Raw genomic sequence first — 19,964 nt, forward strand, 5'->3', positions numbered from 1 at the left:
GGAACCCGTTTTAGTCTTGGAATTGCACTGATAATACACTTAGGGCTCGTTTGGTACGTCGGACTGTACTGACTAATTTCCATCGGATAGTATTAATTTGTTCTGAAGAGTACTGACTATTTATCCATAATATTATAAAGCGTTTGGTGCTGTATAAATAATCTGACTAAGTTATACTGTGTTTGGTTATGTTTCGAATAACATCATATCAGACTATTTATAAAAATAAAAATAAAAAAAATCTTTGATAATTTTAATGGAAATTGAGATTCAAACGACACAAATTTTTTTTTGGTAATATTCATATGACAAGATTTGTTTTTCAATTGTTTTTACCAAGATTTTTTTTCATATAACCCATTATCATAATTGTAGTATCTCATAAAAATTCCAACATACTCGCATACGTTAATAAAGACAGTACCAAATAATGTATAATTCAAAGTGATCACATATTAAGGTGATAAGAGCAAAAGAGAAAGTTGTTCATAAACCAAACTACATCAAAGAGTGAATCACAACTCCCTCGCCCCAAGTAAGAGAAGAACAAATGCTTTTCTCATAGCACCATCCAATGTCAGGAATGTTTTTTCATCACTTGCTTTCTCCAAAATTGGCCGTAGTGCCTTAATTTGGTCATTAATAGACAAGGCCATCTTTGCTTTTCTAATAGCAATTGACAAAGAAAAAGAAATGGTTCCTAGAATTCAGGTTCATACAATTTTAATTTTGTAATTTTGCTCCCCTAGTCGTCAGGTATGTATGTATTCAACTAAACTACCAACACTAGCACAGTTATTTGTTTTTGGACAAAAACTGGCAATACTCTGTTTAATACCAATAATCTAAATATTCCCACAACGTCGAATCACTATATCACATACAAAGAAAACATTCGATTAAAAAAAATGCCAAAAAAAAAAAATTCATAACCTAATTTCCACTAAAAATTTGAAATATATAAAGCATATTGGAGAGAGTATGAAAAAGAGAGAGAGTGAGAGATGGATACCTGGAGAAGAGTGAAGAAAATAACCTGTGAAGAAGATAGTAGAGAACAACCCTAGGGAGAAGAAGATGAAAAGAGCGTCTGATTTTTTTCGTAGAACGCGTGTTCTTTTTCCCTAGCCGTATAATTAAGCGTGTATTATCTAAACCGGGGTGTGTGGGTTGTATTAGTTAGTCAGGTAAGGAGAGTATTAAAAGCCCAACCCGTATAAAATAGTCGGGTAATTAAATAATACAAGTTGACACCAAACACCTGACATAGACTATTTACTCCTATCCAGAATCTAATACGGTGTACCAAATGAGCCCTTAGACAAAGACTAAAATATCTGGCAGCTGCAGTATTCTCCTAATCGACATAAAGGTCCCAATCCTTATATGATTATAAGACCACAATATCTTTAGTAAACTTAGCACAATCTAGAGGCTTTCATTTGATCTAACGGCTGTTAGACGCAATGGAGAAAACCTGGTAAATAAGTATTGGTGGAAAATAAATAAATAGTGCTACATGTATAATTAACTCCAACTCCAATTGTATGAGCCACTCCCAACACACACCAAAAAGAAAAAAGAAAAAAAGACAACAACAACAACAACTTACAGAGGTGAATTAATAAAAATGAGTTCACCTTTTAGTTTTTACACTTAATTAAACGGATCATTGAAATATAAAAACCTTGTTATTTGAGAAGAACACTAGTATTGAACAGACCGTCTTATATTCGGAGCCCTAATTATTTTATGGAAAGACTAGTATATGGAACAATTAGAAAGTTTCCCAAAAAAAAAAAAAAAAAACAATTAGAAAGAAAAAAATATATAACAATAATGGACAAGTAACACAAGGCTTTATGAACTCTCATGCAATTAGTTAGTAAGAAAATGGATTTGAGAACTCCTTTGTGTTTAAGAAAAATCAAAGTTTTTGAGTTCTTTAGCTGAATGGATCCGGATCCTTTGATCTGATTTTCTCTGTTAGGATCTGCTTTACTTTTGCCCTCCATATGCCAACTCATTAAAAATTTAATCTAATAGATTGAAAGTTGACACATCATCCTTAAAACAAATAGCTAGCTAATTTACTTCTAATTAAAAGCTCTAACTCTGCTACCGGGAAAGTTAATGTCATCTAGTATGTTTTTTTTTCTTCCTTCTTTCTATCTCTGTGCCCACCCCTCCCCAAAAATTTTACCCTATCAACAAGTTTTCCTTTCACCCAAAACCTCTATATATCGCATATATTTAAACATCAACATCTTTTATTTTTCCCCTATTAAAAAACAAAAACAAAAACAAATCTTCTCTTCCCATATGTCAATTGAGATGGCAAAGTTTGTTACAAAAAATGGTTCATTGGCTTTCCATGTCGAATATGTTAAGATTTCAGACGGACAAATCTTTAGCCCACCACTAATAACATCGATATTATTCCCAATTTAACCACCTGTTTAGCAGGTGTGGGGTTTTATACAAAAGGCCTCGATGTTATTAGGAGTGGAACTATTTATTATATGGGACTTTCTATTTTGTTAAGTTTTCGATGTGTGACTCGTGTATTCTTCAACACTCCTCCTTATATGGGACCACTTTTTAGTGAGCCACACGTGCAATCAATTCCACATCAGTCACTTTTTTTTTCTTTTTTTTTTTAAAAAAATTTTAATTTGGGGTTTGTTTGATTTGAGTTTAATCGGGGCCAGTCAACCAACCTGGCTTTGATACCATGTCAAGATTTCAGAGGGATGGACTCGTGGCCCACCACTAGCAACATCGATATTATCTCCAACTTAACCACCTGTTTAGCAGATGTGGGGTTTTATACAAAAAACTTCGATGTTATTAAGAGTGGAATCATTTATTATATGAGACTTTCTATTTTGTTAAGTTTCCGATGTGGGACTCGTGTATTCTTCAACAGAATAAGGTTATACAAAATTTACAAATATTAACATAAATTAATGGAAAATTCCAGAAAATATTGTACTTCGCACATATAAGTAATCAAACAGACAGATGCAAGGTTTTAGAAACATTGTGGATAAATTGGGTTTCCGAGATTTGGGCTTTAATGGGTACAAGTTTACTTGGAAGCGCCGCTTTGGGGATGGTTTCGTTAGAGTGCGGCTGGATCGTGCGTTGGCTACAACATCTTGGCAAAATCTCTTTCCGGGTTTTTCCGTTTAGCATTTACACCCAAGCCGTTCAGACCATCTCCCCATCTTAGTGAGAATAAGGCATGCAACGTGCCAAAAAAGCCGATATCGTCGTTTTCACTTTGAAGCAATGTGGACCACTCATGTGGATTGTGAAAAAACAATAAAACAGGTGTGGGAGTCTGTGGGTGATCTTGATCCTATGGTGGGCTTGGACAAAAAGATAAAGCAGATGACTTGGGTGCTCCAAAGATGGAGTAAAAGTACCTTTGGACATATCAAGGAGGAAACTCGAGTGCTGCGTGCAAAATTGGCTAGTTTATTTCAGGCCCCTTACTCTGAAAGGGTGGAAGAGGATCGAAGGGTTGTGCAAAAATCCCTTGATGAGCTGTTGGCAAAGAATGAATTATACTGGAGTCAAAGATCTAGAGAACATTGGTTAAAGGCGGGGGACAAAAATACTAGCTATTTCCACCAAAAGGCAACTAATAGACGAAGAAGAAATATTATCAAGGGGTTGGAGGATAGCAACGGTTGCTGGCGTACGTCTCGACGAGGAATAACATCCATTGTAACTGATTATTTTGGAGATTTGTTCCGCTCCAGTGGGCCAAGTATGATGGAGGAAATTCTTTCTGCCTTGGAGCCTAAAGTGACGGCAGATATGCAACAGGTACTAATAGCAGATTTCTCGTATCAGGAGATTAAAGATGCAGTTTTTCAAATGCAACCTTCAAAAGCACCTGGTCCAGATGGTCTCCCTCCTTTGTTTTATCAAAAATATTGGAGAATTGTAGGTGATGATGTAGTGGCTGCTATTAGAGCCTTTTTACAATCCAATGATATGTTACGACAACTAAACCATACTTTCGTGACTTTGATACCAAAAGTTAAGGAGCCACGAACCATGGCTCAGTTGCACCCCATAAGTCTATGTAATGTTCTGTATCGTATTGGAGCAAAAACTTTAGCGAATCGTATGAAGTTTGTTATGCAGAGCGTTATTTCAGAAAGTCAGAGTGCTTTTGTCCCTGGACGGTTGATTACAGATAATTCTATAGTGGCTTTTGAGATCGCTCATTTTTTGAAACAAAGGAGACGAGGACGGAAGGGGAGTTTGGCCCTGAAATTGGACATGAGTAAAGCATATGATCGTGTGGAATGGGAGTTCTTGGAGAAAATGATGTTGGCTATGGGTTTTCCTATTCCATGGGTAAGGATGGTTATGGATTGTGTGACAACTGTATCCTACTCATTCTTGGTGAATGGTGAACCTACTCGGATTTTATACCCAACACGGGGATTAAGGCAAGGTGACCCTTTATCGCCTTACTTGTTTCTTCTTTGTGCGGAAGGTTTTACCACGTTGCTATCAAAGGCAGAACGCCAAGGGCAGCTGCAAGGGATCGTTATTTGTAGGGGAGCTCCTACAGTCAGCCACTTATTTTTTGCAGATGACAGTTTTGTGTTTGCAAAGGCGACTGATAATAATTGTGGGGTGTTAAAGCACATTTTTGAAGTGTATGAGCGTGCTTCTGGGCAACAGATAAATTGTCAAAAAAGTTGTGTGGCTTTTAGTACCAATATTCATATGGATACCCAAAGCCGCTTGGCTAGTGTATTAGGGGTTCCTCGGGTTGACTCTCATGCAACGTACCTTGGCCTCCCAATGATGTTAGGCAGAAATAAAACCTTTTGTTTTCGATACCTAAAGGAAAGGGTCTGGAAAAAATTACAAGGTTGGCGTGAACAGACTTTGAGCATTGCAGGAAAAGAGGTATTGTTGAAGGTAGTTGCCCAATCTATTCCCTTATATGTTATGAGCTGTTTCCTTTTGCCTCAGGGGTTATGTCATGAGATAGAACAAATGATGGCACGTTTTTGGTGGGGTCAACAAGGGGAAAATAGGAAAATTCATTGGATGCGCTGGGAGAGATTATGTAAAGCGAAGACTGAAGGTGGTATGGGCTTTAGGTGTTTGCAGGCTTTTAATATGGCAATGCTAGCCAAGCAAGGTTGGCGTTTGGTTCATAATCCCCACTCATTGGCGAGCAGACTTCTCAAAGCCAAATATTTTCCACAGACCAACTTTTGGGAAGCTACGCTGGGGTCAAGGCCATCTTGTGTTTGGAAGAGTATATGGACGGCTCGAAAAGTGTTGGAAATGGGATCAAGATTTCAAATAGGTGATGGAAAATCAGTACGAATTTGGGGGGATAAATGGGTGCCTAGGCCTGCCACTTTTGCTGTGATCACTTCCCCCCTAGATGGTATGGAGAATACCAAGGTGAGTGAGTTGATTTGTAATGAGGGCTCTCCACAATGGGACCTCCAGAAACTCAATAATCTTTTTTTACCTGTGGATGTGGTTGACATTGTCCGAATCCCCCTGAGTATTCGGGCACCACCAGACCGGATTGTATGGAATTATGATAAACATGGTCTATTCACGGTAAAGAGTGCATACAGAGTGGCCTTGCGAGTTACTTCTGGTGATGAGGACGAGTCTTCTTCATCCAATTCAGATACTAGTATGCTATGGAGACATATTTGGAATGCCAATGTACCTACAAAGCTTAAAATTTTTGCATGGCGTGTAGCCCATGATATTCTTCCTACCAAGGCAAACTTAATTAAGAAGGGGGTTGATATGCAAGACATGTGCATGTTTTGTGGTGATATCACTGAAAGTGCTCTGCATGTTCTTGCTATGTGTCCTTTTGCAGTGGCTACTTGGAATATTTCTTTGTTGACAAGGCATGCTCATCAGGTACGTTGTCATACAATGAAGGACTGGCTGAGAGAAATGCTGGAGGGTACAAGTAAAGCGCAACGGGATCATATTATCACTTTGTTATGGGCTATATGGGGAAATCGAAATGCACTGTTGTGGCAGGGAGTCCAGCGATCTCCACATGATGTCGTGGGTTTTGCTCAACAGTATGTGCATGAATTTAGTACGGCAAATGATACTCCGTCCAAAGTAACTGATCGGGTGTGGGATCTAGTGCGTTGGGCAGCACCACCGTCAGGCCGCCTCAAATTTAACTTTGATGGAGCATTTGATCCTACTTCGGGTAGAGGGGCTGTTGGGGTTGTTGCCAGAGACGCGGATGGAGGTTTTGTGGCGGCAGGGGCAAAATCAGTTGGGGAAGTGCTGTCGGCTGAACATGCAGAAATTCTTGCAGCCCGTGAAGGGGTGGCTCTTGCTCTCTCACTTGGGACTGCATCTCCCATATTCGAAGGGGACTCTGCTGTGGTGGTTTCAGCAGTTAAGCGAGCAAGACAGGATTATTCTAACATTGGTACCATTGTTGAAGATGTAAAGCATCTTCAGCAACAGTTTCCTAGCTCTCTTTTTCAATTTACTCCTAGGGAAGCAAATGGTGTTGCACACCGACTTGCTCGTTTTGGTTTGCATAATGTGGACAACTTTATTTGGTTTGAGGTGCCCCCTGATCTTATTCAGGACGCCCTATTGTGTGATGTGTTAAGTCGGGGTCAGGCACATTGTCCCCCCGTTGTCATTCCTCACTTTATCAATAAAGTTTCCCTCGTTCCGTCGAGGTTCTCAAAAAAAAAAAAACAACCAAAAAAAAAAAAAAAAAAAAGAAGGGTGTAATTAACCAACAAAGACTTGGAGCAAAGGCGTGCTATTAGATTTATATATTTTAGACTCCTCAGCAAAGAAAGCTTGTTGAGAGATAAGGTTTTGGAGGGGGAAGGAAGAAGCCAAAAACAAAAATTTTGAACGCTACAGAACTTTAACAAAGAAGCAGACAAAAATAGAAAATCCAAAAAAAGAAACTGCCACATCAAGTTAAGGTTTCCGTTAACAAAGTTAGGCGTTTTCTTTCCTTTTTAATTATGAGTAAATTAGGTTTTTGTTCTAAGAAGGATATGTATAACTTTAAATCTGCTAGATTAATGGCGTGTTTACTAATTCGGATTAGGAGAAATTGAAATGAGGAGAATTAGATTCTAAATTCCTATTGAAATTGTTCACTAAACCATATGTATTGAAGAGAGTCAGATTTAGAATCCTTATTGAAGTTATTTGCCAAACTATATGGAATTATTGACAATTACTAATGAGTTGGGGTGGGAGTTGTGTCAATTACTAAAATGTCATCGTTGTTGAGTTAAAGTATATGGCAAATTTGAAATTTTTAAAATTGTGTGAAGATATAATTGGTAAAAAGATAAATTCCTAATGAGTTCATTCTCTAGGAATTAGAATATCACCTGCTTTAGTCTGATTTATTTTCCGTTTTAATTAGGTGATCCCTTTCCTCTGCAAACACTAAAAGAAGTAATGTCGGCTATTTTTATTTTTATTTTTTATATTCCACTATATGTACATACAACAGAAAGATGTTACTTGCATAACCAATCTGAATACCAACCCTATATATCGATCAGTTGGCTCCCAATATCCAATTCTGCATGGTCAGATGGATGCAAGTTAAGGAACATGGCCGTAAACTTGAAGTATATGAGTCGTCTCTTGGAGTAATACCCGAAGATGTCGATACTCCTCGCCCTAAAATATCGAAAATATCATCATCATCAACATCATCAAAGTTGAAGAAGAATATCAATATTGATGATCTCCCGGAGGTTGTGTTGGTTGAAATTTTATGTCGACTTCCTTGTGCAAAATTTGCTTTTCGATGCAAGTGTGTGTCCAAGTGCTGGTCCGCTATCATCCCGATCCTCTTTTATTCACCACTTTTTGTGTCTCCAAAGTGATGATAAGCATGCGCCAATTACACTTACTATGATAAACTACAACGTTGACCTGCTGAAGCTTCCTAAGTTTACTGATCCAGTGATGGAGAGATCACTTGAGTCTCTGAATAGTTTCCTCCATACAGTGTCGTCCAAGTTAACTGACTTAGATATTGAGAGACAACTCAAGCTAGAAAAGAGACACGTCTTCATCCCCAATGTGTACAAAGATTTATAACCAGGTGTAGTAGGGACGTATGATGACTTAGTTTTGTGTTGTGCCGCCAAGTATCATCAACGCGATTACTACATTTGCAATCCATACACCCAGCAATGGGTTGCTCTTCCTCCCTCGCCTCAATGCCACAAAAGAGTAGTAGCAGTAGGGTTCATCTGTGAGACTGTGATCATAAAAAGAAAGCAACCCAGCAGCTTAATAATGCTGCTGCCGAATATATATATAGACACAGGGTTGTAAGCATTCCTGAATTTTCACATTGTCAGGCATATACCTTCAAATACTACGTGGAGATCTTCTCTTCTGAGACTAGGGAATGGAGAGCGTCATATATTTCGTTCCCCAAGAAATTAGCTTTCCATAGCATCAATCCCAGTATTGGGTTTGCACACAAGGGAATGTTGTTTTGGGTGGGAGGAGACGAAGGTCGTGCCTTTCTTATTGGGTTCGATCCATTCGACACGAAGAAAAATCATGGAACAATTGATAAAAAAAAAATGTTACATTGAATTTGACCAGCCTGCAATTGAAGGCCTAGGTGATGTGTCGGAAATTGAGTGCCTAGGTGTGTGTCAAGGCTGTCTGCGGATGTTCAACTTCGAATTGATGACAGGTACTCTCTTAGTTTGGGATTTCAAATTAGTAGAACCAGCTGATCAGATGGTCAATGGAGGCAACTGTTTGATTTTGAAACACAGGGTCGCCATGGACCCGAATAATGAGGATATTTTGTATTTAAGTATAGGCCGACACTTTTTCATGTGCAATATTCTTACAAAAAGTTGGTTAGTGATAGCAGAAAAAGATCGGCACCAAAGTGTTGTTGCTCCCTTCCTACCATTGATTTTCCACCCTCAATGGCCAACCCCAGTTCCTAGACCTGCCACGTCGGAGGAGAGGTAATTGATATTCGCTGCAAAGAAATTGCTTGTTGATGTTACATGAGGTCTTAGTATAGTGTTTATGTACCAAAATGTTTACTCGAGAGAGACTGAAACTTGAGGTCCTAGAAGTTTGAAGACGTATGTTTAGAGTCTACAACTTTGCACCAAAATATTTAATCAAGAGAGATTGAATCTTGACTTGTAATTAACATTTGGTTTTTTTTTTTTTTTTTTTTTTGTGTGTGTGTGTTTTTGTTTCTGGGATTAGGATTTGGATATAATTGCCCATATATAGTTTGGTATTCTTTTAATTTTTACTTTACTTCTAGTAAGAACCGAAGCGATCATGTCTTCCTGATTACGTATATATACCTTATAGATGAAAGTAAAATGTGTCATTTCTTCTTCTTCTTCTCTTGTCATTCTTTTTCCATGTCTCTATGATTTTTATCTTTTCATAGCTCTATTATGATCAACTTATGTCCTACAAAGAGAATCTGTTTGGATCATATATTGCCAAGGAACATGACCTTACCTGTTGGCTTGCTCAAATTGGTATTCTTCTCTCTGTGTCCTTATCTCAACCCCAGCTCTGAGCCTAGCTTGTCACTCTTTTCTAACTCGCTCGAATACTGCTAGGATCACCAAATTTGTTCACCATATTATGTTTCCAAATAATGTGGCAGTTGTGTAGAGATGATTGCCTAATACTCCAGGACATAGCCAGTTTTTTTTGTACTTGTCGTCGTCCTCCTAATCCTACTTCTCTCTCGTGCTTCCTACCTCAGCACTACATCCACAAACCCATCTCTTCACCAAAGCCGTGCTTCCCCAATCCCGGCTGACCAATATTCTAGTGATCAACAAGGCCTGGATGAAGCCACTATAGTTAGTTATCCAAAGCTTCTTTATTCCATAGTTAAGCTCCAATGGCACCAGCTCATCTGCTTCTTGCTGCCATATGCTTGGCTGATTACAAAGAAACCAACACGCTTCTTGTGTTACCGGATTGTGGTCATCTCTTCCATGTCAAGTGTGTTTATCCATGGCTAGGCTTCCTGCTACTTGCCCCATATGTCGGCTGCTCCAGCTCCTCTCTGCATTTCTGTCACTCAGATAGCACATTTGCTTACTAGCTAGGGAAGAGCCATGAGATTGGTATAACATATAAATCGTAAAATTTGAACAGATTAACGGGCTCTACAATTTTCTTTTATTTTAACACTTTGTAATAAGATTTTTTCATCTTCTTACTAGGAGCCAGAGCATAAACCTCTGTTTTTCCTTCCAAGAAGGTAAATTAATTCATTTGAAAAATGTCAAAAGAAAAACCTTTCTGTTTGCAATAGGCAGCTAGCAACTAGGATGTGCAGGGAGGATAAAAATCCGATATGTGGTTGGGTTCGGGGAAATTTTTAGGTATGGTGTTAGAGTGGCTTCCAACTCTGTCCCACGACTCTCATTACATATATAACTATATATTATTTTACATAGAATTATTCCCTACCTCTACTAGTGTAAGGTTAGGCCAGTGTTTTGCTACATTTCCCGACCCTGTCTAGGCCAGCTTTCCTCCTCAAAGATCTCACAAATTACAAATCCACAAGGAAATTAAAAACGAGGGATTTATAGAAATTAAATCCTAAATATTATTGAAAGGATCCCTAACAGACCCATGTTATTGATTTCTATTTATGGTTGGATTCAATGACTCCAAACAGGATCTTAAATCCACGAATTTTTAATCTACGTGCGAAACTATAAAAATGGCACTCAAGTAGTCCAAATTAGAAAAAGATAAATTCTGCCCTGTCCTAAGAAATCATCTAAGGCTAGTCAAATTATTCTCACCATTTAAGGTCCCAATCCAAATCAACTTTCCTAGACCAACACAAAAACAAGAAGTAACACCAATTGGGAAAGCCAGCCAAGAAGCACCCCTTTGTGTGTCAATGCTGCAGAGTTTGAAGGACCCTGAGGGGAACCATTATCAACTGTGGAGGGAGCTGGACTTGTAACTTGCACATAAGGAGGCTGGGAGTTATCTGGAGATGGCGGCAGAGCCGGTATATGTGGCGATGAAGATGGCGGAACAGGAGGTGGAGAAGCACGAGGAGGGGAAGGCGGTGATGGACTTGGTGTGGCGCAGGGGCACTCATTAACTGCAATGGAAATCTTTTGCCCAAGACTACAGTAGTTTGAGATGTTGCACATGTAGTAGAACACGCCCTTTTCTCGCAATGGAATATTCACTGGACCACTGTTGAAGACCTTCAAGGGCTTGTAAGCTGTGCAGCTATCATACTCTTTCTTTGTCACTTGCAGCACATTGAAACGCCCCGCTTCGAAGTCAAAAACTGCAAACAAATTAAATTAATCGTAACGTTTTCTTGTTCGATATCCAAGCAGGGCCTCATAACATAACGTAACAAACTGTTTGTATATAAATCTTATATTACGTATGTATGTATGTAAGTAAGATCATTAACGTTTTAAAATGTTTTGGTAAAGGAAAATTAAGAGTGTATGTTTTCATGAACAAATTTGTATCCCAATATATACCGAGAGAGTCGCCGATCTTGAAGAAATGGTTAGAAGACCAGTTGGAGTAGTAACCAACAATTGGAGGTATGGCCCAGAATGTGTCTCCGACTGAGTATCTCAAGCCCCCGCTGCCGTTCTGCGAGCAACCATAGGATGGAACAACCAAAACAACCACCATCACAGCTAATATAATGCAAAACTCCCTCTGCACAGCCATTGCAGAACACAGAGAGAGAGAGAGAGAGAGAGAGAGAGAGAGAGAGGCTGTTTTCTCTGCGTTTGCAGAGAGCTGTAACAAATGCAATGAAATGGAAGCAACAATAACATGCAAAGAGGCCTGTAACGGGTTATATAAAGAGGTCAGGAGCGATTTTCCATTTTCAGTCAGTCAATATTTCTTTGGCAACATTATTAATTTATTTATTCTCTGATTTTTTTTTTCTTCTTTGGAAACAGTTTCTTAGCATTCATAATAAACATTGACCAAAAAAAAAACATTCATCATATACCTAAGGTATACAAATATTGACTTCATAAAAAAGAAGTATATAAATATTTCTATTATCGTTATTTAGAAAATTAAATATTTGCTATAAATGTTAATTTATAGACTCATTTGATACAGATGTAATGTAGTTCTCAACAAAAGAGGAAAACTTTGACCCCAATAAAGAAAAAAGAAAGAAAAGCAACGGTAACATTAATGAAATGGATAAGAATGAACTCTAACGGACGATGTGGAAATACCATTAAACATGAAGAAAAATAATTTTGGTTCTGCATATGGCTGGTTTAACTCAGAAACAACAAACAGTTATGTTAATGTGCTAGGGTTCTAAAGAGGCAATAATTACCAAGAAAAACGGACAAAAATTTACGTTGGTGACTCTAAATTATCCTTCAAGTTTCCAGCCCTACAACCCTGTTCCTCCATGTTTATTAAATGTGTCAAATGTACACGGCCGACCTGAGCACAAGACTCTCGCATGATCCGATTTAGTAAGGTCCGACACGACATGACACGACCCATATGTTTGGGTGGGCCGGGATGAGGTAATTCGGCCATGCATGATTAAAGGCCATTTATTAAATTATTTTTGTTTTAGAAAAAAATTATTATTATATTTATATATTAAATTCGAGTCTATTTATTTTTCTCTAATAATATATATATTTAAATTTTATTTTTTCTTTATAAATAAAACACTGATTTTATTTTTCAAGTTTCAATTTTTAAAATTCAAACAATAATCTAGCTATTTTTTATATAAATGTACTTCAAATAAAGTTATTGACATATTTTTCTAACAAATAATAAATCTTGTTAATATAAAAATATGATAGTGAATACAAACCTCGTAACCACTGAGGTGTCAAACAGACCGGGTGTGAAACTCTGTATTTTATATATATATATTATATTTTGGGAAATTAAATATTTTGTTACATATTTAGTTTATAACTTATATATTTAAATTGATTATATACATATATATTATATTTATCTTGGTACGTGTTATATTTTCAGAAATTTTTCTTTTTAGTTATTAAAAATAGTAATATTATAATAAGTATATGTTTTGTTTTAGATAGCCTTATCTCGTTGTTACTTTTGCATATTGATACTTGAATGGCTAATTAAGTTCAATAGTCTAGTTGTTATCTAAATCTTTTTGCATACAAGACACTTTAGACTCACATTATACCTAGATGACTAAGCTCTATTTTAGCATGAGGTGTGGGCGACCTAGTAACAACTATCTAAACTTGGTGCCAAATGTTATCAGCTGCCATACATTGGACCAATTGAAGGAAAGTAGTTGCCGCCTGTGTAGTACTATAAATAGGGGGCATTCCATTTCATCTTGAAGAGCATGGCAGGCATAGTTTGCATGAGAAATAAGAGAGGGAAAGAAAGAAAGAGAGTGCTGATGAAATTCTTCGAGGAGAAAGTGAGTGTAGCTTGCGTTTTCTTAAACTTTGAGCTATAGCTTTGGAATTGAGGTAGGGTCTTTTTTGGGGGCCTTTAAGGAGATTGATTTAATTAAATTTTGTGAGCATTATACTATGCGTGGTACTGTTTGGTTGGTATTCTTTGTTACTAGGTGTTTACATGTTGTTAATTACCATTATTTTATTTTATTAATATTGACATGTTCATATGTTATCGGAGATGGCTGAAATTCTTGGGTTGATAAAGGAAGTACGGAAAAGAGGGTAATGGGAAGGATCTTTTGTGTAGTTGAGTTTGACCATAGTAAGGACTAAGTTCAGGCGAGCTTGTGTGCACAGTAGAATAGGATATCGGCGGTATAATTGTCGATTGGGTGATCTGGGCTTGTATATCAATGGCTTGGACAAGACGACTAGCAAAAGGGGAATTATGGGATGATTGAGATGAGACTTAGTTTATATAATAGGGAATCCAGAATCATAGTTGTAAAATGCATGGTATGGAACATTCGCTTGCCCTATTATATGGATTAACGGGTTGGGTAGAATTGAAGCTCATTCATGCATTATTATCTTTTATATGTTATTTGAATGCATGTCACTTAATTTAGTTATATCAATCTACTGTGGTAAGGTCTCATGTCCCTACGGAGCGGTAGTTGCTTACCCTCACCTTGTTTAATTTTTTTCCAGATGAATTAGTGGCAAGACAAGGACTAAACCAATTGAGGATGAATCAGATGAGAGTGATAGAGCTTTATTTATTTATTGTAAAGTTGTAAGATTTTGGGGCTATTTTTATAAGTGAAGTTTACTTTAAACGTTTAACCTTGCTTCGGCTTCTTTTTATTTTTTATTTTTTTCTCATGCACCGAGAGGGGAATTCCACTGAGCCTCTAGTCCAAGGTGTGACACAGGGTCTGCCTAAACACAACACAAGCACGGCCAGACACAGCACGATCTGTATTTTTTAGGCACGTCGTGACGAGGTTATTCAACCCAATGGGCAGGGGCGACTATAAAATAGGCCCTAGGTTCTAAATGCCTACAGGAGGGGTGAAGTAGGCTATATAGTAATAACCTACTTTTCAAATTTTAGGGTTAATTATAGTTTAGTACCTTGATTACACCCTTAAGACATATTAGTCCCTACATTTTTAATTTTTACAATTAGATACCCTGGTTTTTTAAATTTGTTACAATGTGATTTCTTCGTTAGGATTTCCATTAGATCTCTTCATTAGTTACCTACGTGGCATTATGGGTCCCACATTTTTCACAGTTTTTAATTTTAAATTGATCAAATTTTCATTTTTTGGGAAAAAATTGCATAACAAAAAAGAAAAGAAAAAATAATCCTCCGCCAACCAACCCCTCCTCCCCCGTGATTTCTTCGACAGATGGAAAGCACATCTCTAATTACCTTAGAGGAATTTTGATATATGTACAGAAGAACAAGGTCCAATCCCAGCATTTAAAAGAGAAACACAACCTAAAAGAACTAAGAACTCAGAACCCCAACCTGCAATGAACCCAGAACCTAGCTCGGACCACTCTCTCCATCCTACAGACCATGTTGCTCGTCAACCACTCTCTCTCCATCCGACGAGATCTGAAGATCTATATCTCTCTCCTCTCTGTCTCTCTCCATCCGACGAGATCTTAAGATCTATATCTCTCTCCTCTCTGCTCTCTATTCTCTCTCTCTCTCTCTCTCTCTCTCCAAATTCAAAAACTAACAAAATTGAAAAATAAAATTAAAAAAATTCAAACATTGATTGCATATGTGGGTGGGTTGTAAGCGGTGGGTTTAGGGTTTAGGGTTTGTGGGTGAAAAACATAATGGGGGAAGAGGGGGGATGGCTCTGTGGGTTGGTCTCTCAACAACAAAGGGAAATCGGGGGGAAAGGAGGGGATCTGGGTGGTTGCTAGGTTGGGGTTTTGGGTTCATTGGGGGTTGAAGGGCTGTCGTCATGGGTGAAAAGGGTGCTGGCTATAGGGTGGCTGTGGTATGGGTTTGAGAGAGAGAGAGAGAGAGAGAGTTTTATTTTTTAAATTTTTTTATGTTTTAAATATTGTATGGCAACTAATAGATAGATCTAATGGAAATCTTAACGGCAGAATCACTTTGTAACAAATTTAAAAGACTGGAGTATTTAATTGTAAAAATTGAGAAGGTATGGACTAACATGTCTTAAGGGTGTAACCACATGATACTAAACTGTAATTAACCTTAAATTTTAAATTCAAATAAAAAGTAATAAGCGGAAACATAAACATATACACAACCATGTTGTTTAATTACTTAGCATCTACAGTAAGTAAATGGAATTGACTGCATGAACTAGATTGATAAAACCGACACCATGTATTGGTACAAACAGAAACTCTTGGGATATCAGATCAATACATTGAAACGTCATATTGATCCATGTAAGTGTACTAATGTCATTTGAACAAGATGCAACAAGTACAACTAATCATAGCATGAATTTACATACACAATGATTTGTTAACTCAGAAACCCAACAAGGAAAAAAATTGGGGGACCAAGCTACTAAGAGAATCCACTATCAACGAGAAGTACAAGATACAAAGGGGAGTTGAGCTCCATCTTCACTCAGTAAGCAACTAACTATCTAACATTCTAGCAAAGCATAATATTAGCTCAACTACACATAATAGACATCTAACTAACCTTTCAGAAAATCACTATCTTTACATCTCAGTAGCAAGTTCTCTTCCAGTCTTTGCATGAGCATTCAACTCTAATTGCAACAGAAAAATCTTCATGGTTTGGAACAACACCAAGCTCCAAGTTGCAAAAGGTATAATGATATGAAGTGAGTTGTGGTTTCGCATACTCATCTTTCTTAATCACAAATAATGATTAAGCTAGACAAATGAAACCAGGTGTTGTGATGATTAAACTACAAGTAATGAACTTGAAGCATATAGTTTAAATCTACATAACAACAATGAAACAAAAGACTCAGCCGAAATCAATGTAAGTATACTTGGAGGAATTTTAGGAGTATGCTATCATACTCATACTCTCAAGTAATTAACAATGGCTGAAACAATAAAATAATTTTTGAATACTCAAGAGCAGATATAAAATGATTTCAAAAACTAGAACCCGGTCTGCATCTAAGATGCAAATTTTCTGTTTTTACATGACTAGCATGAATGGTTTTTTGAAGAACTTATAAAATGAAGCAAGTTCAAATGAATAGCTCTACCTCTTCATTAGATATACTTTAGTATAAATAGAAAACTCGATTTGAATGAAGAGGATATATTTAAGATCTGAAAACAAGTTTCAGTGAACATATATTTTAAAAGATATGCTGTTTGAGAATCATAACCACATACCACATATAATATAAAGCATGTTCCCTGGTGACTAAAATATCAGAAAAGACTGCAGCATATAGATATAAAACTCCCGTAATCTTATAAAGTAATACTGGAAAGCAAGTATGGAAGTGTTCTAAGGTATACGTGCAACCTCTGTTTGTGCAAGGATGGTTTGATATGAAGAGAAGCTTCTCACATATAAAGAACCTCTCTCTTGAGAAAGCAAGTCTAAAGAATATAATAAAATAGTAGGATGTTATTCTCAAGAAGAATAAAGAGGAATAACAGGCTGTTGAAATATCCGTTGAAATAGAGAGACCATGTGCAAGACATTCATATCTGGTGGAACGGTGAGCTGAAGATATTTTAATAAAATAATTTATAATATGCAAGGTGGATTAAAACATAATATGAAGGATTGATATAGAATAAAGCAGAACACGATTTTGAAGTACGTATCAATCCTGCGTATTAATCCATATAAATGTATGCAATGAATTTTAACTTTGGATTGCAAAGATGATGGCTTTTGTTGATGCGAAAAAGTGGTTTGACACGTGGTTCGCCCAACTTAGTGATATTGTGTCTTCGGAAGGGAGTTAGTCTTCGGAAGATCAAGTTCCTGCAAAAAGGGAACGTTCGGTAAGACCTTGGGGTAACGGTGCGGTACCGGCCGAAGGCTCTCCGATGCTTAAATAAGTACGGATTTAGTAAAGATTAGACTACAGATCAAGCGGTAGCGTACCGTTGGTTTTTTCTGTCCCCTTCTTTTGGGAATAGGGGTCTCCTTATATAGGCCTTGAGAGGCGTGCATTATGTGTATATTTTCGATGTGGGACTGTAGGAGCTGGTCGAGAGCATGACACGTGTCCTAGGTCAAAAGTGTCAGGAAGTGTAGGATTCGGTAGGGGATATGCCGAAGGGCCTGTGATGTCAAGTTGTCGTTTCCGTCCACGTGTCAGGTGGTCATTGGTCGTTAATATACGGTATAAACAGTAGTCCCCCAAGTTCTCTTCCGAAGGTTCTTCGGAAGGGAATTTGGTTCCATCCCGAGGGTTCATAGATGCCCTGCCGTTCGGCAAGTTTGTTTGTGGAAGGCTCCCCTGAGATCTGAAGGGTCGCCGATGCTGAGAGGGGTGAAGGCAGGGACGCTTCGTTTCTCGCGCCTGGCGCGTGGAGACGCTTCGCCTTCTGCACCCGGCGTGCAGAGACGCTTCGTCTTCTGTACCAGGCGTGCAGCTGACATCACCATCCACCGGGCGACACGTGGCCAGCGAAGCGACGTCTGACGGCTGTAATTATGAGCTGTTTGGTTTCCCAAGGCGTGCCGTTGCAGCCCTCTCCCTATAAATAGAGATCGCTCCAGACATAGAGCTCACTTTGCATTTGAGAGTGACGCGAGAGCTCTGCGTAGGCGATTTCAGAAGAGTGTGAACGGCAATCGAGGCGATTTTCGAAGGGGTTATCGGCAATCAAGGCGATTGTCGAAGCGTCTGAACGGCAATCAAAGTCTCAACAATACCCAAAGTAAGTTACCGTTCGGTAGCCTAATAATTTTTCTTTATATTTCCGGGTGCTTTCATAGTATAGGCCTAGCCGATCGTCTATAGGGGCCCTCCTTCGGTAGTCTAGTGAACTATAGGTAGTGGCGTAGACATCGGTAGGGTAGTTCATTACAGAGCCTTAGCCATCCTTTTTTCTCTTTTTTTTTTTGTAGATGTCTTCTAGCGAGTCCTTCGGCAGTGAGCCCAACGCTTTCGATGAGGAGTTGTCATCGGGCTGGGACACGTCCAGCGGGGCTGCGAGCCTCGGAGCCGAGAGTGGAGAGGACACCGATGTGGAAGTTATCGGGGAGGAGGTGACCTCCGTTCCTGTCCACGGCGTCGGCAAAGGACTGATGACGGGGCAACCTCTTCCCTTGGCCGCGGTCTATAGGGATGGTACCCGCGTCGGTACCTTCGAATGCTAGCCGGAGGCTTCCACCTCTGGGCGTGACGATGTCGTCGCCGGTCCGTCCCGGCCGAGGGTCACGATCGTCCATCGAGAGCGGTCGAGGATACCGTTGGGCGTACCGAAGAAGACCCTGTTTGGGGTCGATTACTTGGAGCCGAACAAGCTTACCGAACGGGAGCTTGAAAAGATTAGGGCCGAATACCTCATCCCAGAATCGGTGAAGATGAGGATCCCGAGCCCGACCGAGTCCCTCAGCGACCCCGGGGATGGCGAAGTCGCCTTTTTCACCGACGTGCTACTGCAGGGGGTCAGGTTGCCGTTGCAACCTGCCGTCCAGAAGATTCTCGCCCAGATCGGGTATGCCCCGGGCCAGTACAACCCCAACTTCTGGGTGGCCCTGATGGGGGTGATTGCTGCATTCGGGATTGCCGGGGAGGGGGAACCCTCCTATGAGCAATTCTCGCACTTGTACAGCATCACGAAGTCCAAGAGTGCCGATCACGGCGGTTGATTACAGGCGAACTGCCTGAGGGCCTCCGAGCGGGGGCACTTCGTCAGCTCGGTGCCAACTTCCCAGAAGTCGTGGAGAAATCGGCGGGTACTACTCTCCGGCGATTGGGAATCGCCATCGGGAGTTTCCCGTCTGTTCCCTGTGCCCAGGACTTTCCAAATTGCCGGTAGGTTCTCTAGTAGCCGATCCGTAAACTGTATTTCTGTTTCCTTCTGATGTTTGTTTACTGATTCTCTCTCTCTTTTTTTTTTGTATTTTCTCGGTAGGCAAAATCAAGCAGCCGACCCCCTCTCAGGCTGAGATTCAGCAGCTCGAGAGAGTGAGGCTGAAGGTCCCGGCTGCCGATCGGATCTACCCCCGCTTTCTCTTTACCGACAACCTCATCAGAGCCAGGCTCGTCGACCCTGCCGAGAGTAAGTGTACTTAAACATTTCCTTTGCTTGAGTACTTCGCTTGCCGACTGACTATTTTTGATCAGTGACGGACGCAAGGAAGGCTGCCGAAGCCAAGAAAATGAGCGAGTTGTCCAAGAGGAGGCTCATGATGGGTCTGCAGGGCAAAAAACAAAGGAAACAGCCCGAGGCGCCTTCCGTCCGGCAGTCCACTGATCCCGAGGACGTAACCTT

The 19,964-nt window shown here is 39.3% G+C and overlaps 2 protein-coding genes across 2 annotated transcripts in view; both read right to left on the bottom strand.

The window, feature by feature from the left end:
* Positions 1–10,799: 10,799 nt before the first annotated feature.
* On the bottom strand, positions 10,800–11,771 carry LOC117620037 (cucumber peeling cupredoxin-like). The gene is made up of 2 exons (XM_034350127.1): positions 11,580–11,771; positions 10,800–11,374 (listed from the first exon to the last, which is right to left on the bottom strand). The coding sequence occupies exons 1-2, from the start codon at positions 11,737–11,739 to the stop codon at positions 10,899–10,901; spliced, it is 636 nt and encodes a 211-aa protein (XP_034206018.1). The 5' UTR covers positions 11,740–11,771; the 3' UTR covers positions 10,800–10,898.
* Positions 11,772–16,232: 4,461 nt separating this feature from the next.
* Positions 16,233–19,964, bottom strand: part of LOC117618049 (U-box domain-containing protein 52-like) — a 12,355-nt gene continuing 8,623 nt past the window's right edge. The window contains exons 10-11 of the mRNA XM_034347678.1: positions 17,942–18,025; positions 16,233–16,282 (exon numbers count right to left, since the gene is read on the bottom strand). Of these exons, the coding sequence (XP_034203569.1) occupies positions 16,233–16,282; positions 17,942–18,025 (134 nt within the window). The remainder of the gene's footprint in view (positions 16,283–17,941; positions 18,026–19,964) is intronic.

Source organism: Prunus dulcis, chromosome 2 (assembly GCF_902201215.1).
Source record: "Prunus dulcis chromosome 2, ALMONDv2, whole genome shotgun sequence".
Taxonomy (NCBI): Eukaryota; Viridiplantae; Streptophyta; class Magnoliopsida; order Rosales; family Rosaceae; genus Prunus; species Prunus dulcis.